The sequence below is a fragment of the Leptidea sinapis genome, chromosome 19, assembly GCF_905404315.1.
Source record: "Leptidea sinapis chromosome 19, ilLepSina1.1, whole genome shotgun sequence".
Classification (NCBI taxonomy): Eukaryota; Metazoa; Arthropoda; class Insecta; order Lepidoptera; family Pieridae; genus Leptidea; species Leptidea sinapis.
The window spans coordinates 5,421,942-5,449,134 of record NC_066283.1 but is presented as its reverse complement, the minus strand read 5'-3'; the positions used below and the strand labels follow the sequence as shown (position 1 = coordinate 5,449,134).

Genomic DNA, 27,193 nt, shown 5'->3' with positions numbered 1-27,193 from the left:
AACGCATAAATTTCCTAATATGAAATTATAGGTGGTTGACAGTTAAACAAACACGCCAATATTTATGGATGATGCGTAGACGTACCAATGTAGCCGTGCCTGGTGAGTCTGCCATAATTTTTACGGTTGTACTCCTTTTGCCAATGGACAGTATTTGCACAGACACAACTTAGTAGCCAGGACTATCCATCATATTGTTGATAGCTGACCCGGCAAACGTTGTTTTGCCATATAAAGTATACTTCACGCGATAGTTTTGTAAGTAATAAAATATTGCCTATATTATAGCCTGTACATCATTTTGTTCTATTGTCAATAGTTTTTGCAGCGCACGCAAAATTAGGTTTTCGATTTTACACCTTGTGTTACAAAATAGCAATTTTATTACGGATCCCTAATTATGAAAAAAAAAAAATAGAACATAGCCTATAGCCTATAGCCTTCCTCGATAAATGGACTACCCAACACTGAAAGAATCATTCAAATCGGACCAGTAGTACCATAGATTAGCGCGTTCAAACAAACAAACAAATAAACACTGCAGCTTTATATATTAGTATAGATATCACCAATTTCGTGTGTTTTCTTTTAATTTATAAGACAGTATACAAAGAAATTTTGGTACTTCTGATCAATACAACGCTACAAGTAGTATTATAAAGTATTCTTGACCTGCCTGATAAATTCTGAATAGATCGAAACAGGTAGAAATCTGAAAGTCAGGGCTATGGCGGATTCATTAACATTTCCAAGCCAAATTTTGTGAATGTTTATTTATTACTTAGTAACAGATTACATATAAATATCAAAATACTTGTACATACTCATTCGAGTTTTACCGTGTAGAAAAGGTCGTCAGAATACATAATATTATTTAAATTTTAAGTGTGATACTTTATTAACTATAAAAGAAAAAGGTAACAACTTTAAAGTACATACAAAAGCATAAAGATTTAGGTGCTAAACAATCATATGAACAAAATAAATAATTTACAAATACCCTCAATATTGACACTAAAAGTTTTGTTGCCTTTTATACAGAGTGATTATTTTATTAACTAACAATATAACACTAGAACAACGACGAGGAGGGTGAAAAATAAGTATTATATGAATTAAAACATTAATTGAGTTTTGACAGAAAATATTGGTTTAATTTAAATTTCAGATTTTTTACTGTCAGGTCCTGCTTTACGACTTTGTGCATTTATATGGTTAGGAACCAAGTACTTTAGCCTGTTCTTATCATTAATTATTGAAAATTGAAATGTTATCGGCATAAACGACTTTCTATTGATCAGTTCCGGCCACTTTCTCCCAACTTCTTCTTGCTTTAACCTCATCAGTTTTTATTCAAACAAAACAAATCTTACAACTATATTTAGAATACTATGAATACATGAAATTAAACGTATCGTTCTGTGGAAATGTACCAACAATACTGGCAGCATTAACGTTGTATAGCTCGGCTGATCCGTTGACCGAAATAGCTGCCAGCGCTGGGGTTGCCAGTAGCCTTAATGAGGCGCGTACATAGTATACATTGTACATGGGCCCCACGGGGCAAGTGTCTTGACACCAAACGGCACAAAGTTGTATCACTCAGTGAGACCGACATATTTCCGACGTTTGCTATCTTCGGTATTTAAAGTACTAGCCCCAACACCAACTGACGTATCTTGGACATGAGAAGGAGCCAGAGTGTCGACGCGTCCCACACCAGCGCCCTTCCTCTTGTTCATGCTACCGGGGTCATTCCATCGCGACGCTTGCCATCGTGGCGCGGCGGGTATTAATAACTATAAAACAGCTAGTATTTTAAGACTGCCAAATGCCCTGCGGACTAATAACCTCATCTGTTGTTGGCAGAAGTAATCCGAATCGCTAATTCTGTCGAAGTAAACCCGGGATTGCCATAGTCAGTGAAGCCTGCGAGTCTTTGAAAATCCAGTCGAAATACTTTTGAGGGGAAGTTCTGCCCAAATTACAGAAATAATTCCACAATAAGGCTTTATTAGAAATAGAAAATTTTTTATTAGTAATAATTTAACGCCACACACTAATCTTATCTTTAAATTACATCTTACAATAATAAATCACATTAGAGAAGAAAAATTTATTTAGACATATATAATATTTAAATTTTATATACGAGTATATATACTAGCTGACCAAGCAAACGTTGTATTAAAATGCCGATATTAAAATCACGATACAAAAGTGTTGTTGATTTATCTGAAATGAAAGATTAAATGGGTGAAAATTTGAAGTTGTACTCATAATCAAACAAATTTAAAAAAAAATGTCAAAAATATTAAAAAAAAAATATCGTGCGGACCACCCTTAACAAGTAGGGGGATGAAAAATAGATGTTGTCCGATTCTCAGACCTACCCAATATGCACTCAAAATTTCATGAGAATCGGTCAAGCCGTTTCGGAGGCGTGCAAAGTTTAACACCATGACACGAGAATTTTATTTATATATATACAATATAATATTTAAAATAACAATACTCATATGAAACAGGTAAAGAAACTGTGCGGCGTGTGATTTATTGCTAAAAGGAGCTGACTCAGTACTATGCTGTGTTAAGTGCTTGAGACCTGAGGGTACTGTATATATTATATATAACTAATGAATCAAATATATATGTAACTACAAATAAATACAAAGAAAATAAAATAATATTACATAAATGTTATGAAAATACACAGTTAATTATATTAAGAATCTAAAATATTTTTCTTATATTTAAATCTAAAGTTTTTAATATTTTTCAATTTCCGTATTGGTGGTGGTAAATTATTCCAACACTTGGTGGTATTGTTGCGGAAACTTCCCCTGAAGGCTGCAGAGTGATGCCTAGGTTCTTCTAATATCTGAGAGGCAGGCAGACCTAGTTTTTATATTCGTTGCGCTGCGTTTTCCTGACCATTCCAGTTTATTATACAAATAATTAGGTGTTTTGCCGTGTATGGTACCGAATAGCAGTGTTGCCAAATGAAGACGCCTCCGACTTTCCATATTTAGGATATTGGCGTCTTTCAAGTAAGGAGTAATGTGTTGTCTGGGCGGAATATTCCGACAGTATCGTGCGCACGCGTTTTGCACTCGTTGGATAGCGCATTTTGTTTTATATAGCAGCCTAGGGCCATATACCGTGTCGGAGTAATTGAGTTTTGATGGCACCAGTGCTTCACATAACTGAGCTCTGTCGTCAAATATTGTCGCATCTTGTAGAGGACTTTTAATCTGTAGAAACAGTTCGATATTATAGTGTTTATATATTTTTTAAAACGCAAGTTTTCATCACATATTAATCCTAAGTTACGAGTTTCATGAACCCGTTCGATGTTTATATTATTGACCTTAGAATGATACTGCTTAGTCGTTCTCACAGATATAGGGAAGAATCAAGAATCAAAAATTTTGTTTTGGAAGGATTAAGAACTAATCCATTACTAGGTGTACCTATTTAACACAACGTTAGACAACTATATTTTAACAATAATGTATGCAGCAACAGAGATTTTTCAAAGAGTTGAATAAATTTTCATATTTATTTAATATGAAGAATATCAATGACTTAAGAGAAAAAGCAAGCAAAATAATACAACTCTTAAAATTAAACAACACATTACACACAACATATTTAGAAAATTGAACAAGAATTTTTCGTGCGGGTATATTCCGTACCTTCTCAATCTTCATCTATTTCTCCCTATTCGTCGCTTTTTATATTTTATTCGATCTTTTAGTAGCCAGTCATGGCCAGAGTATTGTTATCTATCTTCAAATGACACATTGTCACGCGCTCGCAACTAAGATGCACATATTCGGTACATTAAAATATTATAAACAGTCTAATAGTATATTTTGTCAGACAACTTTCGCCGCTGTGGTTTCAGTTTTTTCTAACATACAATCCGTCGCTTTAATATCGTTACGAAGATCATTAGTATCGAAATTGGAATCTTTTTTGAACAATAATTCAATTTCTTGCAGCGTTTTATCTTTAGTGTCTGGCAAGAATATCCATAGGTAGCCTAAAGATATGAAAACAATTAACGCATTAATCATAAATACCGCAGAATACCCTATATTTTGAAACATGTGCTGCGCAAGTAATATTGCGAGAAATTGCATAATACTACTAATAATTCCTATAATAAATATACAGAATGATTTGGCTTCCAATGGAAATATTTCTGAATATAAAGTTTCTGTAGCAGGATAAGGGCCTGAGTTGACAATAACGAGATACAACGCCAGTAAAATTGCTTTACACCAACCAGTTCCGTCGTCAACATTGGGGTAATAATATAAAACAATACTTAAGGCTATCAGCAAAACATTGCCCAGGGTTGCTGAAAGAAGCAATAAGCTCCTTATTCTATAAAGTTTCATTAAAACACACGACATCATGGCGCCAATAATACCGAATCCGTCGATTAGTAAAGTCATCATCAATAAATTGCTGTATCCCGTTAATTCTTTAAATATCGTCAATGCCATTGTGTAAAAGAGCATTCGTCCAGCTGCAACTCTATAAACATTTAACATTGTACTCAGTAATATTATCTTCCACAAGTACATTTGTTTACAAGCCCATATAAGTTTTTTCGCAGGCTTAGGGCTATTAGTTTCTTTTGACGCTACATTTTTTAATTTCTCAAAGGCGATAAGTTTTTCCAGCTCGGTTTCTTTTTCTTGATTCATTACATGTAATGATTTATAAGCATCTTGGCATTCCTGAAAACGTCCTTTTGATGCAAGCCAAGATGGACTTTCCACCCAAAAAGCTGTCATAATGCAAGACAACATCGTTGGAACTAACCCGATCAACGCCACGGTTCTCCAATTAAAGAAAATACTTAGGACATGCCCGAGGGTACATCCAGTTTGACCTCCCACACCCAAAACTAAATTTAGGGATAGTGGCCTCATATTTGGCGGTGTATACTCCCCAACACATATGATGCATAGAGACAAAATACCTCCAAAGCTTATACCAACTACGACTCTTGTCATTAAAAGGACTACTTTGTTTCTAGTATAGAAAACTACGATCCAGCATATAGCAAGTGGCATTGCAAGAAATGTTATTGGTCGACGCCTTCCCGATATTTCTGTTATTATTCCAACTAGGAGATATCCTCCTATACATGTTATATTAATCAGGGCAGCTGAAACAGAAAAAAATTAAATAAGAATTGTTATTGAAGATTCATTCAATAATTGAAATGGTGATGATGTGGCAGAGGATGCAGAGAGAACCCACATCTCTGACATGATCATGACTTGATTGTCGATGCTTTAAGCAAAATGAAAGAAGCTGGTACTGTCAAGCGCCTGCCAGAGATATGACGAGCGGAGGGGTGGCTGGTCGATGCGTCATGCGAGCGCTGCAGATGGTGACTGGACAATGCTTTTGTTGGTAATATAAAGTTTGCATAGGTTGATGCACCTTAATGATAACAATAATTCCTTTCATAATAATCTAAAGTGTTTTACGATTTAGTTACATTTCTACTAACTCAAGTAACTCAACGTTCAAGTGTTTGTTTTGGCATCACTTTGCAGAGTTTATATTAATATTTTGAATGATGACTGGTAATAGAGTGGCAATGACATTCTTGCCACTTCGACATTTAAATTAGAAATCAAATTTAACACACAAATAAAATTTGAAAAACAAAATTTCAGGTTGTGGCTTCATGAGAGTTGAACAAAGTAAACAGAATTTTATAACGAGACGGTACTCGAACGGTTAGCTCAGTTGTTAGAGCACCGGCACGGAACGCGGGAGGTGGTGGGTTCAAAACCCGGTATCGTTAATAAAATTTTGTTTTTCAAATTTTATTTGTGTATTAATCCTAGAAGTGAGGGTTATCACTTTAAAAACATAACATATTGATAAAATTTAACTTGAAGTCTCTTTCTAAATGATGGTAAATGGTAAAATGTACTTTACTTTTTATATTCATGAGTTTCATTGGAATGATTTGTGTAGCTGAGTTGGTTATAGTTACGTATACTGTGAGGACGATTCTCGGGAAAAAAAACAGACATTGACGCAGTGAGTTAAACGAAGCTATAAAAAACGGTAATATAAACACCATACTGAGAGTCAACATGAATGTTTTAACAGCCTGAATAATACGAAAAATGTAAATGTAACTTGTCAAGGGCAATTAACAAAAGATGTAGCAGCTTAGCCACAAACTAGCACTCATTAGATGCCAAAAGAAGAAGATGAAGACCTACTGGTCCGCACACCAAATAATGAGGATGAATGCAAGGAGAAGGGGGAGGCCTTTGCCCAGCCATGATATATAAAATATAATAAGTAAATTAATTTGTAAAAAGAATCTCAGATTAGTAAGCACCCTACAGAATGTATGGAAAAAAATCAAGTCCTTGGTCTTAAATATTTTTCTCTGTATACTTTTTACATACCCATTAATGATACTTCTTCTGGAGTCATTTCGACGCTGTGATCATCTCCCAGCAGTGCGTCCACCATACCAGACATCTGGCCGAATATAAACCCATCTGATATGCTGCACAGCAGTAGTCCAATCTGAACGACTAACTGAAATAAAATAAGATTTCTTCTTTATCATAGTAATATGGGGACCTAATGTATTAGACACCACAGCAATTACTACGGCAAAAGATTAACCCCCTTATTCATAATAGTCTGCTAACTTAAAGCATTGCTAATTCTCACTCTGTCTTCTTCTATTGACCTAAGTCAGAATGAGAAAAAACACTCCTTAGCGGTTGTTTTAAGTTAGCGGACCTTTATGAATAAGGGGGTAAATGAATATGTGGTGCTAGTCATATATAATGAGATAGCGTGGCTGATAAGTGTTCCCAAACTAAATAAAAATGCAGTTTAATTTAAAATGAAAAATGCGCTGTTGAATAGCAGTGAATAACTCTCACTAACTGTTGTTCTATGTTACTCAGCAATGCTATATGCTAATTTAGGATAGCTTAGGTAAATATTATCTTTTGCCTAATAGTAATAATTCTAATAATGTTTAGTTTCAAGTCCTAATAGTTTAGTTTAAAGTAAGAAGTGAAGTTTTTTAAGCGCATTAACTTGCCAACAAACTGTTAAAGTTTGGCAAGATATATCAATAAGTTAAAAGTGTACCTATTAAATTTAAAATAAATGAGCGCTGTCGGCTAATATCTACGTATCGTATAGGCACAAGCTCACAATTATCAGTTTTCTTTCTAACTAATATTTTGTTACTACTAATAAGTTTGTTTGTTTTTTCATGCCTTTACTAACTTTTACTAACAATCATTATGAAACCGTGTACGCAGGTGCGTATTTTTTTTTATTTTTTATGAAAATAAGGGACGAAACGAGCAGGACGTTCAGCTGATAGTAATAAATACGCCCTGCCCATTACAATGCAGTGCCGCTCAGGATTCTTGAAAAACCCGCAAATATTCTGAGCGGCACTACAAATGCGCTCGTCCCCTTGAGACATAAGATGTTAAGTCTCATTTGCCCAGTAATTTCACTAGCTACGGTGCCCTTCAGACCGAAACACAGTAATGCTTACACACTGCTTCACGGCAGAAGTAGGCGCCGTTGTGGTACCCATAATCTAGCCGGCATCCTGTGCTTAGGAGCCTTCTACTGGTACTGTTGTCTAAAACTGTCTAGGGATACAGAAAAGATTTATTAGTCCCCCAAGGAGCGAGATAACAATTTGAGGATTGGGCCACATAAAACGCCACGACGTCGAAAAGGTGTGGAATGACAGTGAAAGAGTATGAGTTACGAGACGAGTATAGAGAAAGAGACAATTTTATGGCTTTTGTTCACTTATGTTCTTTGTTTTTTTTTGTTCGACCAAGGCCTAATGGGAGTAAAGTAGAATCAAGCTGGTATAATTAAACACAGGATAAAAATGGTTGTTTTATCGGATTACTTACATTAATTATTTGTGACATTTAACATTATTTATTCATGACTATGCGAACAATGTAATGGCCACTAGTAGTAGTTCACTGCCAAGATTTTATTTTATTATTTATTCATGTCTACGTTTAGTTGACTTTATATTTTCTGAGCAGCATCAATCGGCCTCGTCACTTTGAGACATATCTATACTATAATATTATAAAGCTGCAGTGTTTGTTTGTTTGAACGCGCTAATCTCTGGTACTACTGGTCCGATTTGAATGATTCTTTCAGTGTTGGGTAGTCCATTTATCGAGGAAGGCTAAAGGCTATGATTTTTTTTTCAAAATTAGGGATCCGTAATAAAATTTCTATTTTGTAACACAAGGTGTAAAATCGAAAACCTATTTTTGCGTGCGCTCCAAAAAATATTGACAATATTTACAAAATGATGTACAGGCTATAATATAGGCAATATTTTATTACTTATAAAACAATCGCGTGAATTATACTTTATATGGCAAAACAACGTTTGCCGGGTCAGCTAGTTAGCTTATAAATACACTGGCTACTAAGCTTGGGTAGCTCGTGCCTTGTTGGATAGTCTGAGGTACATTTTTCTGTACGTAGTTATGAGAGGTTTTCAAACAACGATCTAATACAATTACCTACTTGATACACTTAGGCCAATTCCTTCACTCCTCAACAAGACCATACGACTGAAGTAAAAGAAAATTTTAATTTATAAAGCTGTTCAAGAACAAAATGAAATTACGAATTAATCAAGAAATCACCGTTCGCGTAACGCTAGAGTTGGTTCGTAACGCTCTCGTCATGCATTCACCAGCTACTCCCCAAGTCACGAGTGCTTAAAGAAGTTTTATTTCAAAAAGAAGCGTGAAAAGTTAAGGCGCGATAGCGTAATAAACACACCAACTCACTTTTTATTTATAATATAAGTTAGCATAATACTAAAAAATATAAATATAAATAATAAATACATCTAATCGAGACATTTTCCCCGTGGGGCCCAGAGGCGCGGAGAATGTACAAATTACTATCTTCTCGCCTGAATGCAACAGGCAGGTTACAGGCAAACCAAGCGCTGGCAGCTATTTCGGTCAACGGATCAGCCTAGCTACCATCGCGGAAATTCTGCCAGTATTCTTGGTACGCTTCCACGTAGTGATAGTTTTAATTTTATGTAGTCTTAGTATTGCAAAAGTATAGTTATAAGAATACTTACTTACTCGTACTGTCAACATTTTTTTTTATATAAAAGGGGGGCAAACGGGCTAGAGGCTCACGGAATGGAGAGAGGTGAGGCAATCGCCCTTGGACATCTGCAACAACAGGTGTCAAGAAATGCGTTGCCGGCCTTTAAGGTAGGTGGGTTGCTTTTTTCTTGAAGGTTCCTAAGTCGTATCGGTTCGGGTAAAACCGCAGCCGGTAATTAATTCCACGAAGTGGCTGTGCAAGGCAAGAAATTTCTAGCAAAACGCGTGGTTGTAGAATGCCAGACGTCAACGTAATGCGGAAACATTGTGTGCGCCAAACTTTGAGATCCAGTTAGGATATTACGTAACACATAGTTAATCAGTCATAAACTCGGAACAAGATATAAATTCAAATATACCTAATGGTTTTACGTATTCATTAGCGTACTGATTGCCGAATGCTTTTAGGAAACTAATTAATAAATCGTTATGTCAAGATATTTTAATTTGTGACCTTTATTGTTATCCATAATGTATAATTTTAAGATGTTTGATCTGTTGGAAGTTTGCGAAACGCTAACTTTTAACCATCAATATTATCTGTAGTCATTCTTCTTGTTGTGTTAATGGCAATACTATTTAATGCAATCGTAGAGTTTTGCTCTCCCTTTTCTGACTGTTATAACGAAAAGTTATAAACCGAAGTAGCCGCTATGTCACGCCAGTTTTAACCACTTAAAAACAGCGTGAAATAGCAGCTATGCAGCTGTGATTCGTTCGGTGTGTGGGCTAACTGGACGGACTAAAAATAGACTACTCAAGGATGAAACCAGGCTAAATAGTCCTGGAAAATCAGTCCCTGGGCGTCCTGAAATTGTGGAGGGGGAAAACCTGTGCTGACTCGGGGCAAACGGAGCAGGAGGCTCAAACTTAACTTAAAATACACTATAATCATGGCTCTAAGTCCCTTGCTTTCCCTCAAGAGCTCGTGAGCTCTGGTCACTCGCCAAGGCTGTCCAAGAAAACTGCTGCCAGCCAGCCATTCCGCCATTGCACAGGAACGATGACTCGCTTGCCCATGACAAAAAAGAGAATACTGATCTCCTGGGCTCCCTTCCCGCATCCAACTCGACTCTGGATGACGAAGTTGCCATGGCGCCGTGCTTAGTGAAATTATGGAATGGGGCTTTACTGCGATCCCTAAGAAATTGCCCATTGCCATTACCTCCATTTTGTCCAAAGTGATGGTGTCGATTATCAACGACCAGCTCTAGGGATGGGGCGCCAGATTATCAGCGACTGCCAGTACGGTTTCCGTTAGGGTCACTCAGCTAGTGAATGGGTGCAAGCGGTTCAGTCGAAAGGAGAGGCGTTGGCAGTGAGTTTGAACATAGCGAAGATCTTGGATCGGGAGTGGCATAAAATCAAAATGTGGTGTGAATCGTTTACCGCTAAAAAGTCTCCCTTTGTCGTATCCCCTCGATTCGAGGTCACTCCTCTTACCACTTGCCACAGCCTGTATCGGCATACTTGACGTCGATATATCGAGCGACGCGACGTTCAGTTCCGTGGTCATTTGGAAGAGAAGGCCAAAATGTCCTATAAAAAGCTTGGTGTACTCAGTAAGGCTAGACAGTACTTCACTATGAGCCACTGCCTGTAACTATATAAAGCGCAAATTAAATGATAAAAATTAAGTCGAATACTTTCGGACCTTAAAGAAAAGAGCATACTCCTTTTTTAAGGCGAAGAGTAAGCAGAAAACACGCAAACATGGTATTTTTAGACAAGTTTTGTGGTGAAAGTATAGCATTTCGAGCTATGAACACTACTTAATCCTGTTACACATATCCTTAAGTCTTAGTTGTAGGTTGCTAATGCTTGCTGTTGCTTATAGTTAATACTGCCGAGCCTTTTTGAACTACCACTTTTCTTTGAAGTTAAACAAGTTTTTTGACATGGCGTGACGCATTTTTTTAGTACTCCTCTCATAATAGTTATTCTTATAGCTTGTACTTTTTTGTGTAGGTTCATTTATTCAGATTAGTAGTGAATAACGAGGATTGTAAGTATATAAACTGTTTTTCACGCAAGAATTTTGAAAATATTAGCTTTGTTACATAGATGGCGGGCCGGCAGCGGTGAACTCATATCGCTCAAGGTCGCTGGCATTTAGTGTCGCCTTAAGGCCAGCAACGCATCTTTTGATATCCCGTGAGCCTCTTGCACCTTTGCCTCTTCTTATATAAAAAAAATCTTAAGATTCCGTAGCTGATGTGTGACCAACATTGCATTGTAGCATTTAATAACCACAGCAGTGAGTCAACTCCGCGGCTAGTCGGAATATCAATGAACGGTGAAGGAGAGCGGCGTCCCCCTCTTTTCAAAAATATATCTATTATCAAGCAAACAATACGAAGCATGTCATCAAGTACACACAAACACCAAAGCGTGGGGATAACCTTCGTCCAGTTTTCTACGTTTTCTCTATAATATATATTCGTAGACGATGGTATTGCCGTAACTGCTGGTTGATGTACTGTCGTTGGTTCGGGTAGCGGTGCTTCAACTACTTAAAACAAAGACTCGGTGTTACTGTATAAGTCGATTCAGGGTTTACAAATGGAAATACTTCCTCAACCGTGCTTATTATACTTTGTACGATCTCCGGAGTACTCATAGCCGCGCTCACGGTTAGATCGTCCTGATAATTATCGTTATCATTACGAGAGCATTCCGTGATGTCTCCAGTTGTTGGCACAAATCGCAAAGCAGTGCCTCGGTGTTTGATATAGCCTCTTACCCGTGACGTCCTCCGTAGTACCGGTTCGCTAACTTGCGGCGCAATTAGAGTCATATTAGGCATGTCACCCACGAACTGATTTGCACGTTTTTGGGGTTTACATGCAGCAATACGATTTGCTACTTAGTGAAATTATTTAGTTATAATATATTTGGATATGACTAACATTCCCATTACTTTTATCTACGTACGAATGGGCCATCTGACAGTGGATTGAGTTTTGTTTTTTTTTAATGACAGTAAGGGGCGAAACCCATTACAATGCATTGCCACTCAGGATTCTTGAAAATACTTTCACCAGTGGGAGGCTCCTTTGTACAGGATGCCGGCTAGATTATTGGTACCACAACGGCGCCACTTTTCTGCCGTGAAGCAGTAATGTGTAAGCATTATTGTGTTTCGCTCTGAAGGGCGCCGTAGCTAGTGAAATTACTAGGCAAATGAGACTTAACATTTTATGTCTCGAGGTGACGAGCGCTATTGTATTGCCGCTCAGAATTTTTGTGTTTTTCTAGAATCCTGAGCGGCAATGCATTGTAATGGGCAGGGCGTATCAAATAACATCAACTAAACGTCCTGCTCGTCTCGTTTCTTAATTTCATAAAAAAAATACAAAAATTCTAAGGGGCACTACAATATTGCGCTCGTCCCCTTAAGACATATAATGTTAAGTTTCATTTGCCCAGTAATTTCACTAGCTTTGGCGCCCTTCAGACCGAAACAACCATAATCTTGCCGGCATCCTGTGCAAAGGAGTCCCCCACTGGTAAATTTTGACACACTTTTTACACAAATTATCTTGCCCCAAGTTAAGCATATATATAGCCTGTGTTATGGGTTACAAGACAATGATCTATTTAATACAATATACTTACATAAACATACATATATTCATATAAACATACATAAATACATTTAAACATACATGACTCGGAAACAAACATCTATATTCATCATATAAATGCTTGCACCTACCGAGATTCGTACCCGGGACCTCTAGCTTAGTAGGTAGGATAGCTAACCACTCGGCTATAAAGGTCGTCGTAAATGCCCTAAGTCTCCTCTTACGACGACCTAGGACTTCCCTATTTTTTTATGTCCCTGGGAAGCAGAAATTTGTATTAAACTATGCATGGAACCTTCCTTTACTTCTTTAAGCTAATGTTTATAAGATAGCTTTTTGATAGTGAAAGTTTCATACATTAACTTTTTAAATAAAACTTTAATTTGCCACAATACAGAAAAACGTTTTCAATTCGCTTTAGTCGTTTTTAAATAAGCGTGCACAAACGCATAGACAAACCCATAAACTGTTTAAATTTTAATTTTTAAATTAAAAACTAGCTGACCCAGCAAACGTTGTATTGCCGATATTCAAATCGCGATACAAAAGTAACTGTTGATCGTAGATGGGTGAAAATTTGAATTTCGTTGTATCTTTTAATGCAAAAAAATTAAAAATAAATTAGCGTGGACCACCCTTAACATTTAGGGGGATGAAAAATAGATGTTGTCCGATTCTCAGACCTACCCAATATGCACTCAATTTTATGAGAAACGGTCAAGCCGTTTCGAAGGAGTTTAACTATAAACACCGCGACATGAGAATTTTATATATTAGATTAAAAAAAATAAAAATTTCAATTTAATAGTACACAACAAATATGTTTCTTATAAAATAAATAAGTCTTGTAGATTAATAGTTCCTTAAACGCAAAATATATAATACTTTTTTTAAATGTTATTTAAAATTATGTATGCAATTTATTATTTAAATACACATGTCTTATGTTATAACTATTTACCTACATAATTCTTAATACACGCATAAAGAGTGTAATTTCGTGGTTGTCCTAAAGGTACGGACAGACGTGCTCATTACTAGCACGAAAGCATGCTTTTATTGAGCATGTGCTCATTAAAACTGCACGTGTGTACTGTAATGAGCATACTTATTTAGAGCGTGCTTAAAAATCAAACGGCGACGTTTGATTTTCGAGCATGCTACCTGAGGCGCGGGTAGAAGGGGGCGTGCTCCGAGCGCGTCTGAACAGGTTTGCTTATTAGCATGCTATTATCGATTTGATCCCGATCCGCGGCGGGCGACTATGATTATTTTATTGAGTTCTGTATGGATATCACTGTCACTATGTCTTTGTACATCCATTTTGTCCAAGAGCCTGGTGCCAAATAGCAGCACGTCTGTCCGGTACGTTTGCTTTGAGCATGCTTTTTTATGAGTATGCTTAAGCAAGCATGCTTATTGCTGGCAAATGTGAACAGTTGCATGAGCATGCTAACTTAAAGCATACTTAAAAGCACGCTTTTTTTGAGCACGTCTGTCCGTACCTTTATATATAAATAAAAACGTGTAAGAAATATCATAACATTGTATAAAAGGCATAAAAAGCCATTTATTTTCTCAAAATTGATTCCTTTAGAATTCTTTTTGATGTCATTTCTAATAACTAATAGATACTACTACCGCTTCGGAAACAAATGGCGCTCTGAGAGAGAAGAAGCGGCGCAAGAAACTATCCCAGCATTCTTTTTTTTGCGCTCTTTTCAATCGTTTTTATCGCTATAAAATAATCACAATCTATTCCCAGGCTGTCCGATCATTTAGGTATTCAGCAGCGGAGTAGGATTTAGGACAGAGCCATTTTTTATAAAACATTTAAATTTATTTATAGATAATGCCTAAAAGTGGCTGGGACTTTATTATAGAAGTGTATACATTTACCCTTAAAGCTATTATGTATTATGAAGCCTACTAGAATTAGTTACAAGCAATCCCTTATTTATAGTGTTATCAACAAAATGTATATGTATTCCTATCTACAGACTAGACCGCCTTAGATCTTATTATTTGCTTTGCGTAGAAAAAGTATTAAAATTAAGAGTTAAAATCAAAAATTAAGTATATTATTTCTTATTATATTACTTCAAATAAAATAATTAATATAACTTACAATACTAAGATTACAATAAATTAAAACTATCATTACGGGGACGTGTACCAAGAACACCGGCAGCATTTCCGCGTTGGATAGCTAGGCTGATCTGTTGACCGAAATAGCTGCCAGCGCTTAGACGATACTATATATATATAGACTTAGAAATATCCATAGATACTCCATAGGGAGTGCCGTTTGCGCCTCGCTCTCCCCAAGAGAAGGTCGCCTTCCATGAAGGCTTAGAGGGCACTTGCTCAACTCCAACCTCAGTGGTGTTAAGTGGGTAAGCACCTAAGTGCCTACCCACTAAACACCACTTAGGGTTTTACGTGAGTCCCACATAACCATCACAGACTTAGGCTGCATTCGTATGCATGAGCATTCACCACCTCTCTCCTGTCGTTATCCGGGAGGGTAGCCCTTTCCCATTGTCTGGCGCAAAAAAAATCTTAGATTGTAATAGATAATAATAATAATTTGTACATTCTCCGCGCGTCTGGACCACGGGCTAAGTGTCTGACACCAAACGGCACAAAGATGTAAAGTCAAGACCAACATATTTGCGATGTGTGCTGTCTTCGGTAGTCGAAGCCATAGATAATACACTTATAACTAGAGGTCGTGGTACCAACTCAAGTTAATTAGGATAACACACACTGACCTCTACTATATACCACTGAACTGGCGGCTGTCAAAGTGCTTTTGTGCCTGTTAGATATTTGCCATTTTGGCGCTGTTGGCCATGTCGCGAGAGTCTGCGGTACTAAAACTCAGCAAACATCGACCGCTGGTGGGAAACTATTTACAAAAAAAATGTGTACTTTATTAAGTTGATACTTGAAGTATAAATAACTCGAAAAACGGCCGAAATTAATTCAAAATGCAAAAATATTACAGAGTATTGTACGTTTCTCTAGCAGTCATTTGTATTATACGTCAAATTCAAATTCAAATTCAAATATTTTTATTCAAAATAGGATTTATAATCACTTATTGAACGTCAAAATCTACCACCCATTCAAAAGAGACTGCCTCAGAACCTGAGAAGAATGGGCGCAAGAAACTCAGCGGGCTTTTTTTTTATATAAAATATGGATTACAATGTAATATCGTACAATAAACATTAATAATTAAAGAGCCTGAGGGTGTTCGCTTTAATCCCAGTCCGTGGTGTCATTAAGAAAATCGTTTATGCTATAATAACCTTTCCCACACAAACGTTTTTTAACAATTCTTTTAAATTTCGTAACACATTTGTTTTGTACATTTTCAGGGATCGATCGATCGAACCGAGTAGTAGGCATAACAAGTTTATGTTTGTTCCTCGTGTTAACATTATGAATGTCACAGTTTCTAGAAAATTCCTCAATGTGCTTATGAACATACAAAACATTATCAAAAATGTATTGAGAGGCAACAGTCAAAATGTTTATTTCTTTAAATTTTTCTCTTAATAATTCTTTAGGACCTAGGTTATAAATCTCGCGAATAGCCCTCTTCTGCAGCACAAAGATAGTATTAATATCGGTCGCACTGCCCCATAACAATATACCATAGGACATAATACTATGAAAATAACTAAAGTATACTAATCTCGCCGTATCTATGTCAGTTAACCGTCTGATTTTCTTAACCGCATATGCTGCAGAACTAAGCCTATTCGCCAATCCTTCAATATGGGGGCCCCACTGCAATTTGGAATCAAGATTAGTTCTCTGGACGCACGCGAGTGGCGCTTCAAATAGGTACAAAAAATTTGCTGTCCAACATATGGAACAGCCTGTCCAGTGGTATTTATTTATACAGATCAGTGAGGATAATACAACATTTATTACACAATATAAAATGGATGACGATCAATGTAACACCACCTACTACTTTTATTAATTATACCTACACTTTATTGAAACGCAATTTTATTTCATGCTACCCTCAAAATAGAAAAGTTCAATGATATAAAATACTTTAAATATTTATTTACTTACTTAAATGTGTTTTGTTGGCTTGATTTACATTTATATTTTTATTGCATGGTTTGGTTTGCGATTTAATTGATGTAAATCATATTGCCAATAATTTAGCCATTCATTCAACTTATTATAATCTCATATATAAAAATCAATACTGTACCTGCGATGTTTTAATATGTTCCATAATATTGTAGTTTCACAAAATAATATATTATTGACAAATACACAAACGATCCTCACTTCGCACCACAATGAACCATTTAACCTGTTACTATGAACCGACTCATCAAAATTGACTGTAATGTTTACTTGAACAGCAATAATTTAATAATCTAATTATTATTATAACTGCAGTACTAAGCGACTGTAAGCGAGACACATTGTATTGTATATTATAAACTGTTGATGTTAATTTATTGTGTTAAATTAAAGTTGTCTCGCTAACTTCGCACCTATTTCTGCCGTGATGCAGTAATGTGTAAGCATTGTCATCTGGTGTTAAGTGATCACCGCTCCCCACATTCTCTTGAAACACCAGAGGATTCACAGGCCGGCCTTTGCGAAAGGTGTATATGCGCTTTTTTAGAAGATATCCATGTCGTATCGTCCTGAAAACATGTAACATGTAACAAACAGTAATGTGTAAGCATTACTAGTGAAATTACTGGGCAAATCAGACTTAACATATTATGTCTCAAGGTAATGAGCGCCGTTGTAGTTCCGCTCAGAATTTTTGGGTTTTTTCAAGAATCCTGAGCGGCACTGCATTGTAATGGGCAGGGCGTATCAATTACCATCAGCTGGACGTCCTGCTCGCCTCGTCCCTTATTTTCATAAAAAAACTTGCTTTGTTTGTTTTTTATTGCTTCTATATTTAAATCAAATCAAATCAAAATCAGTTTATTCACGTAGGTCACGGAAATGACACTTATGAATGTCAAAAAAATATTGTTTCTTATTGAATCTACCGCTACTCCGTAAAGGGTTGAGCTAATGAGAGAAAGTAGCAAGAAACTCATTGCCACTTTTTATATCAAGATTTACATTTATATCGATTTATAAATCATTTCAATTACAATATAATATGTAAAATGATGCAACAAACACACTCAAACGTCAAATAGTCAATGTCTTACACGAGTAAGTCAAAAATGTAATTGTAAATTAATACAAAAGTTATTGAGTACAGTAGCTGCATCATCCACATACACCATAAATAAATAAAGGTATTCTGTGAGCATTTTATAAGCGATTATAAATAAATAAATATGTATATATCCATACATATATATACACACAATAACTTTTAAGAATCTGAAACGAGTAGGTACTTCTAAGACAGGCAGCTTGGCTGGTCTTTTGCATGCATCTCTAAATTATTTTAAATGTATGTTCCGCAGCAAAGCATGTATTTTAGAAAGTACTTAAAAGATGTATCAAATAAAATGAGGTTGACAAGATTTCGAATTCGTGCCTGTCGAGTGTCGAGGTATCCCCGAAATTACGTGACACGTTTGTCGTCGATGGACTCCTAAACTAATGAACGGATTTTAATGGGGATTACTTCATGGAGTGCAGTTTGGTCCAACTTGAGAGATAGGATAGTTTTTATTTCGATTTGGGACCCATAATTATTTTTATTTTCAATATATGTTTTGTATGGACATATTTTCTATGAGAGAATTTAGTGACGCACGGTTTGACAGTTCCGCTGTGCAACAATTACATTATAACAACAGGGAGCATATCTTACGAAATAATTCTTGATGTTTTGAAATATTATTGGCAAATTCCTATAAAATAGCATTTTTATTATCTACAGAACAACGTCTGTCGGGTCAGCTAGTATTGTATACGTTATAAATGTTGACACGGCTGACATCTTTGGGGAGCCTACGAACACTGCGTCTTCCGGTACGTGGTCGCCATTCGAGAACATTTTTGCCCCACGGGCCATCTGTCCAGAACTATGTGTTAAGACTATTGTCTCCAAGACCATAGTTGCTTAGTCACTTCTTTTGGAGAATATTAAAGTATGCAAACAAAATTTGTTCTGTTAGACCCGAAGAAATAAGAAAAACTTTAAGGTAACGCACAATGAAAAAATTTTAATTTTCATAATATTGTCTATTGTCACTTGTTTTTAACAGCAAATCTATGTCTGAATCGATAATGGATCGATTTGGCCGATTGGCATGATTGACATTGTCAAATGTCTCGATACCAAACGGCACAAAGTTGTAAGACTCACTGAGACATATCTACCTTACGTCTTGGTCATTCCACAACCTGTCCACCTGCACAAGATCAGAGTTAGAGATCACTCCTTGTGTGAATGTGGCTTGGACGACGGTACTGTATCTCATATAGTATTTTCCTGTCCTAAACTTCTTCATCCCCTTTATGACGTTCTTCCACCGAAATTTCCCCATCCAGTAAACGTTGAATGTTTGTTAACGTCTGTGTTTAGTCCATATCGTATTTTTTTATGTAAATATGTGAAATATAATAATATTAAGCTGTAAATATGTAATGTAAAGTGTATTTTGTATAATATTGTGTTGTTCCAGGCTAGAAACTAACCATATAAAATAACCCTATACTCAAAAAACCTGCCACATATAAATTATCCAAATTAAATTTATACAAAATTTCCATTCATAACGTGTCTCTTCAATTCCACTCGACATTGGCGAAATAATTTGCGCCTGACTGGTGCAGCCACACGCCATATCACAAAAATTGAATTGAATTGACCTATCTACAACATTCGCTGTTTCGGCAGTCAAATTTGCAGCCCCAGCACCAACTCTACTAGCTTGGACATGAGAAGGAGCTAGAGTGCCCCACACCAGTGTCTCTCCCTGTGACCAAGCTATTTACGCGAAAATACTGCCAATATTCTTGGTACACTCCTTGTAATAATAATCAAAGATGAAAGAAAAATAACTTATCAAAGATGAACAAAATCTTATACATTACTAGCTGACCCAGCAAACGTTATATTGCCGATATTAAAATCGCGTTACAAAAGTAACTGTTGATCGTAGATGGGTGAAAATTTGAAGTTATATGTATTTTTTAATGCTGACTCATAATCAAACAAATTTAAATAAAAATGTCAAAAAAATTTAAAACAAAAAAACTGTTTTGGACCACCCTTAACATATAGGGGGATGAAAAATAGATGTTGTCCGATTCTCAGACCTATCCAATATGCACTCAAAATTTCATGAGAATCGGTCAAGCCGTTTCGAAGGAGTTTAACTACAAACACCGCGACATGAGAATTTTATATATTAGATGTAAAAACTAAAAATAGACGACCGTAGCCTAATTAAGCGTGTCCAATTATGATTTGTCAATTATGTATTAGATAGATGTTTTATAGAGCTGAGGTCAAACGTGGATGACTGTTTACGATTTGGTTATCAAAATAGGTTACAGTAACAATAAATAGATTCGCTCTCCCTTTCTATCTTGCTGTTCTCCGCTAGAGGTGCTCTTTTCTCTCATACGGTTTATGTGTTATATACGCTAGTACTTGTAAGTGGCCTTTTTTTTAATGAAAATAAGGGATGAGACGGACAAGACGTTCAGCTGAAGGTAATTGATACGCCTTGCGCATTACAATGCAGTACCGCTCAGGATTCTTGAAAACCCAAAAAATTCTGAGCTGCACTACAACTGCGCTCGTCACCTTGAGACATTCTACCAGTGGGAGGCTCCTTTGCACAGGATGCCGGCTAGATTATGGGTACCACAACGGCGCCTATTTCTGCCGTGAAGCAGTAATGTGTAAGCATTACTGTGTTTCGGTCTGAAGGGCGCCGTAGCTAGTGAAATTACTGGGCAAATGAGACTTAACATCTTGTCTCAAGGTGACGAGCGCAGTTGTAGTACCGCTCAGAATTTTTGGGGGTTTCAAGAATCCTAAGCGGCACTGCATTGAAATGGGCAGGACGTATCAATTACCATCAGCTGAACGTCCTGCTCGTCTTGTCCCTTATTTTCTTAAAAAGCTAGCTTCACTAGCTACGGCGCCCTTCAGACTGAAACACAACAATGTTTCCACAATACTGCCTCACGGCAGAAATAGGCACCGTTGTGGGAAACATAATCTAGCTGGCATCCAGTGCAAAGGAGCCTCCCACTGATCTATGGTATAAGTAATATTAAATATTTATGAAGTATATACTTTATGACTACTTAGTAAGTATGGCGAATTAACTCGCGTTCGCTTCGGGCACGATTAAATAAGAAAATACAAGAGTATTTATTATAATCTTAATATATATAAATTACGTGACACGTTGTTTGTCCGGGATGGACTCCTAAACCAATAAACAGATATTAATGGGGATTACTTCATGGAGCGAAGTTTAGTCCAACTTGAGAGATGGGATAGTTTTTATTTCAATATGGGACCCATAATTATTTTTATTTTCTATATTTGTTTTGTATGGACATATTTTATATCAGAGAATTTAGTGACGCACGGTTTGACAGTTCCGCTGTGAAACAATTTCATTATAACAACAGGGAGCATTTTTTATGAAATAATTCTTGATGTTTTGAAATATTATAGGCAAATTTCTATAAAACAGTAGATTTTTTTTTTATTATCTACAGAACAACGTCTGTCGGGTCAGCTAGTATAAATATAAATTCAAATGAATAGGTACAATTAGTTTCATAAATACGCTTTTTAATCAAAGTTAAATAAACTTTATTCAAATAGGCTTAATCTAAGCGGTTTTAATCGTCTTTCTAAAGTAGGATGGCGAGTATGCATGTTTTTGGGATCCACTGAAAGAAGTGGCGTATATCATGGAAACTTATTAATTATTGTAGAACGTAACTAAACTAAGAAAAAAGCAAATTTTAAGTAAGTCTAAAAAGGTGGGAGAAAAAAGTATAATATAACCTAAGTTGTAAAATTGTAACCTAACGATGTCTATTGTTCAATCATTAATTTGTATCTTATGTCTATGCCTAATTACTGTCTGCTAAAAGATAATATATATAATACTAGCTGACCCGACAGACTTTGTTCTGTAGATGTTAAAAAAAAAAAATTATAGGAATTTGCCAAAAATATTTCAAAACATCAAGAATTATTTCGTAAAAAATGCTCCCTGTTGTTATAACGAAATTGTTTCACAGCGGAACTGTCAAACCGTGGGTCACTAAATTCACTCATAGAAAATATGTCCATACAAAGCAAATATTGAAAATAAAAATAATTATGGGACCAAAATTGAAACAAAAACTATCCTATCTCTCAAGTTGGACCAAACTGCACTCCATAATATGTATTCCCCATTAAAATCCGTTCATTAGTTTTGGAGTCCATCGCGGACAAACAACATGTCACGTTATTTATATATATTACTAGGTGACCCAGCAAACGTTGTATTGCCGATACAAAAGTAGCTGTTGATCGTAGATGGGTGAAAATTTTAAATTATATATATTTTTTAATGCTGACTCATAATCAAACAAATTTAAAAAAAATTTTCGTCTGGACCACCCTTAAAATTTAGGGGGATGAAAAATAGATGTTGTCCGATTCTCAGACCTACCCAATATGCACTCAAAGTTTGATGAGAATCGGTCAAGCCGTTTCGGAGGAGTTCAATGTTTATGAATTTTAAATATTAGAAAGATGTGGAAGGTTGGCCAGCAGTGGGATGGATAAGATTATTAGACAGAAGTGCTTATAATTGAGGATTCACAGTTCATTCTTTTTTCAAGCAGGTATCGATCGATACTTTAAAAGAAGTTACCTACTCATTTTAGTATCAAAAAACGATAATTATCTTATTGAATCTTACTGTGAATTACTACTGATTTGAGTAGGTTAAGATAGGTCGATGGTGTCGGAACATCCATATAAATAATGACAAGAACTGTCATGTCAAAAAAATGTTGAATGTCAATTGCGCAAAACGTTCCATTAGTGCAAGATGACTTATTTTTTAATAAATTATACACACACACACACACACACACTCACGCCTTGTTCCCGTCAGGGCAGGCAGAGACAATAGAATGCCATTTGCTTCTATCCTTACAAACCTCACGCGCTTCCTCTACATTCATAACTCTTTTCATACATGTTCGACGGTTGCGGGTGCTTCGGACCTCTCCTTTTCTCAAAACGTCCCCAATTTGGTCGACGAATGTTCTACAAGGTCTCCCGCGACCGACTTGCCCACACACACTTGCCTTATATATTTGATGCGTCATTCTTTCTTCACTCATTCGCTCCACGTGTCCAAACCTTTTCAGCATTCCTTTTTTTTTTTAAATAAATTACAATAATTTCTTTTTAATGACTACCATATCTTAGAGACTCAAGATTTTTTATGTAAACATTTTAAGTTTATAATTAATATAAACTTCTAATAGCACGTTGCTTCCTTAATTTTAAAGTATGTGGGTCCATCCTCGCATAAAGGAGGATGCCTTTTAAATTAAGATTACTGACTCTACCATAATAATACATATGTTCGGAAAAAGTAGAGCTCGTGAGAAGAACACACAAGAAACTCAACGGTCACATTTTTAAATCAAATAGCTCATTTTACATTATTTTTATTTTATTTTATTTTATTTGGAAAACTTACAGTGTTACAATAACTTAATTACTAAATAATAGTGTGAACATTTTACACCATTTAATAGTTTTCGCATATTGGCTGTAATATACATAACAAATTGATTTCAAATGCATGCAATGTAATATGAATCATGTTAAAAATTAAAAAGCGATTTAAATATGAAATATTCCATAAAAAGTAATAAAAATAAACTCTATAAATATGAAATATATATATCACGCAATTTTAGAGCTCGATTTCATTGTTGTGTAAGGATGCTTCGCGAAAATGATGGTCGTGATTACTGTCTTAATTATTAATCGTATAGACAGGTCGACCAGACACCACAAGCAGCACTTGTTCACGAGTTGATGCATGGACCAGCCATCGTTCACGTCGCACATATATGAGGGAAGGAGCGCTACACGTATGGTCCAGGTAGGCGATGGCTGATCCTGGGTCATCCTGTTACCAAAAATTCTGCATCATGTTGAACAAAAATCATTTTTAATGAGGTTAAATAATTACACCTATTGACCATTGACAACAATTTATACAATAATACCATATTTCACTACTAAAAAGTTCAAGTTTAATGAGAAGAAGTGTAAAGAAACTCATTGCCTCTTTAAAATATTGATGCATCGCAACGCTACTTTAGCAGGTTAAAAAGTCAGTAAATCCTCACCCCCTTATTCATAATAGTCTGCTAACTTAAAGCATTGCTAATTCTCACTCTGTCTTCTTCTATTGACCTAAGTCAGAATGAGAAAAAACACTCCTTAGCGGCTGTTTTTAGTTAGCGGACCATAATGAATAAGGGGGTCAGTGTTTTATAATCCTCGTAAGAATTGCCTATATGTTGCATCAATCTATACACACTGGACATTACCAGTGGGAGGCTCCTTTGAACAGGATGCCGGCTAGATGATGGGTACAACAACGGCAATTTCTGCCGTGATGCAGTAACGTGTAAACATTATTGTGTTTCCGTCTGAAGGGCGCCGTAGCTAGTGAAATTAGTGGGTAAATGAATTTTGGCGCGCTATGTAAAAAAATATATGCGAGAAGCATGATAAAGTTCGCTACGAGTATCACTGGCTGTAGTACTGACTTGTACTGAGGATACGGTCATGGCTTGTTACGTAACGCGATACTTCCGTCAGAAAATAGCGGCCAGGTGCGAGTCGGACTCGCCCATGAAAGGTTCCGTAGTAGCGAGTAACATAATATTAAAGTTCTTGTGGGTTTTTTGATTTATGACGTATTAAAAAAAACTAAATTTTCGGTGGAAGTCTGCATGGTAATGTACATCATACATTTTTTTTAGTTTTATTATTCTCTTATTTTACTGGGAGGGACACACTTTTTACCATTCTGGAAACCTCAATATCATTTTTGAACATCTATCCATACATACACAAGTATGGGTCTGATGAAAAAAAGTTTTTGAGTTTCAAATCTTAGTATTGTTTTTTGTTCAATTTTTACTGTTTTATTTAAAAAAAAAACGTTTGTTATTTTTGTGTGAAAATCTTAATGCGGTTCACAGAATACATCTACTTACCAAATTTGAACAGTTATAGTTCTAGTTCAATACTATAGTATTAGAAAAAAGTTGCTGTGACATACGGACGGACAGACATGACGAATCCATATGGGTTCCGTTTTTTGCCATTTGAATACGGAACCCTTAAAAACAACATGAAACAATTTTTAACCGTTAGAATTTAATGGCTGCAAAATGGTTTAAAAAAAATTGTTTCAAATTGCTCAATTTTTTTTTATTCTTCAAGTGTATTCGTTTAGTTACTACCACTTTTGTATCTAATAAATACTAAAATTTTTCAGAAATTTTCTAACGTTTGCGACATTCGTTTATTTTCCTTTTTGGTTTCTTCCTCCATTATTAAGACAGGAAAAGTGCTTAATACCATACAGCCATATTCGTGAATTCAATAAGTAATTGTCAAAGCGGTCTTGGCAAGATTTTTAGATGACATACAAAGTTGAAATATCGTTGTTTATTACAGCTACCATAAGCCAATTGGTTCTTTTATTGTATTAAATAAAATGATACTAATCATGTACATACACAAAATTCTAATGTACATATTCAAAGATTGAAACTGAGAATATAATGTATTTTATAATCAATAAAAGATTTTGTTGATAAATAAACTTTCCTTACATTATCATAATATTAAATTAATAACTTTTAATTAATACTTTTTAAATAACTTTTCTCAAGTTAAACAATTTCAATATTCGTTCAGTTCGTCGGAATCTTGTATCAAAAGTAATCACAAAAAATAAGTAAAAAGGGAACAATAATTGAGTATTTAATTAATTTCCTCATATTCTACATATTAACCTCGTATTTATTATTAATCGCAGATTAAACAGAAACACCAATGCATCGACAAGCGTTTGCAAATCACAACTGAATAAAATCTTATGTCAAAGTCAGAAACTAAGACAGAAATTACATTGACAGTTGACAGATGATATCGATTTAAGATTTTACTATTAGCCACATCGAATCGATAACCAAAATAAAATAAATAAATACCTTTATAAACATTTTATAAATACGTTAGTAGATACTTTAGGCAACTGAATACTAAAAAACTTGTAGTAGATCGTTCATGTGGATAAGTTATATTAGACACATTTCTGTATTTATATATTTTTGTATGGATAAAATCGATTAATAGTAACAGGGTTCTCTTCCAAACTATTCAATAACTTTAAATAATATTTTTAGACTTCCTCCACTAGTTACGACTCCCCATTTAATCTTATTTTACTCGTAATAAATCTTATAATAATAAAATTTATAAATGTAAAAGCCAGTACCGATTTGATTGTTATCCTTTAAAAGTATTTTCAAATACTTATTTCATCACGAGACTATATTGTTTTTTTTTTTTGTTAATTATTTTTTTAAGTGTAATTTCAGTAAGCTAATAATAAATTTAGTAAGTTGGGCGTAGTGTGCCGGGTCTTCTCCTTTCCTCAAATATGTGCTGAGCGAACGATGGTCGGAATACAGTGACTAGGTATAACATGATTGTCATCTTTCAACAAAAGGCTAGTCATTTCTGTTTTCAAATAAATAAGAATATAATTTTGCATAAAAATACGATTAGGTCTACCTGCGATATTTTCATATGTTGCATGTTGAAGTTCCACAAAATAGCAATCGACACCGACACAAATAACTCTAAGATTACACATTAATGTACCGAATCATCACGTTTCGCCGTAAAAACACTAAAACAGCAATCGTTAATAGTTATTATTAAAAACAATGCTATACGTTAGTCGAGTTGACAAGTCTTCTGTATAATGTGTGTTCGGACAAAGAATGCTCATTTATAAGGTTACAGCTAAAGACTTCTTAATGTTTAGGTAATAGGTATCATTCATTTGTATTAATTTATCGCAAAATATGTGAATAATAAAATGAGGCAGCGAAACGGGTTAGTAATTTTAGTGGCAGCTGAAACGGGTTAGTAAATATTTTTTTGTTATCTTTTATTATCGCCAAGCACGAGAAATGGCGAAAAATGTTATAGATATGTATGTTAAAGAAAGGAAGACTTAAAATTTAAGATTTTGTTTTATGGAATAGGAGGATAAACGAGCGTACGGGTCACCTGGTGTTAAGTGATCACCGCCGCCCACATTCTCTTGCAACACCAGA

General features: G+C 35.5%; 1 protein-coding gene across 2 annotated transcripts; it reads right to left on the bottom strand.

The window, feature by feature from the left end:
- Positions 1-3,549: 3,549 nt before the first annotated feature.
- LOC126969994 (facilitated trehalose transporter Tret1-like) lies at positions 3,550-26,823 on the bottom strand. Of its 2 annotated transcripts, none has more exons than XM_050815668.1 (3): positions 26,643-26,823; positions 6,462-6,597; positions 3,550-5,188 (listed from the first exon to the last, which is right to left on the bottom strand). In XM_050815668.1, exons 1-3 carry the CDS (start codon positions 26,664-26,666, stop codon positions 3,882-3,884), a joined length of 1,467 nt encoding a protein of 488 aa, XP_050671625.1. In that variant the 5' UTR covers positions 26,667-26,823; the 3' UTR covers positions 3,550-3,881. The 2 variants fall into 2 exon arrangements, with proteins under 2 accessions (XP_050671625.1, XP_050671624.1); XM_050815667.1 differs by having other exon boundaries at positions 6,462-6,593.
- Between the last annotated feature and the right edge of the window lie 370 nt (positions 26,824-27,193).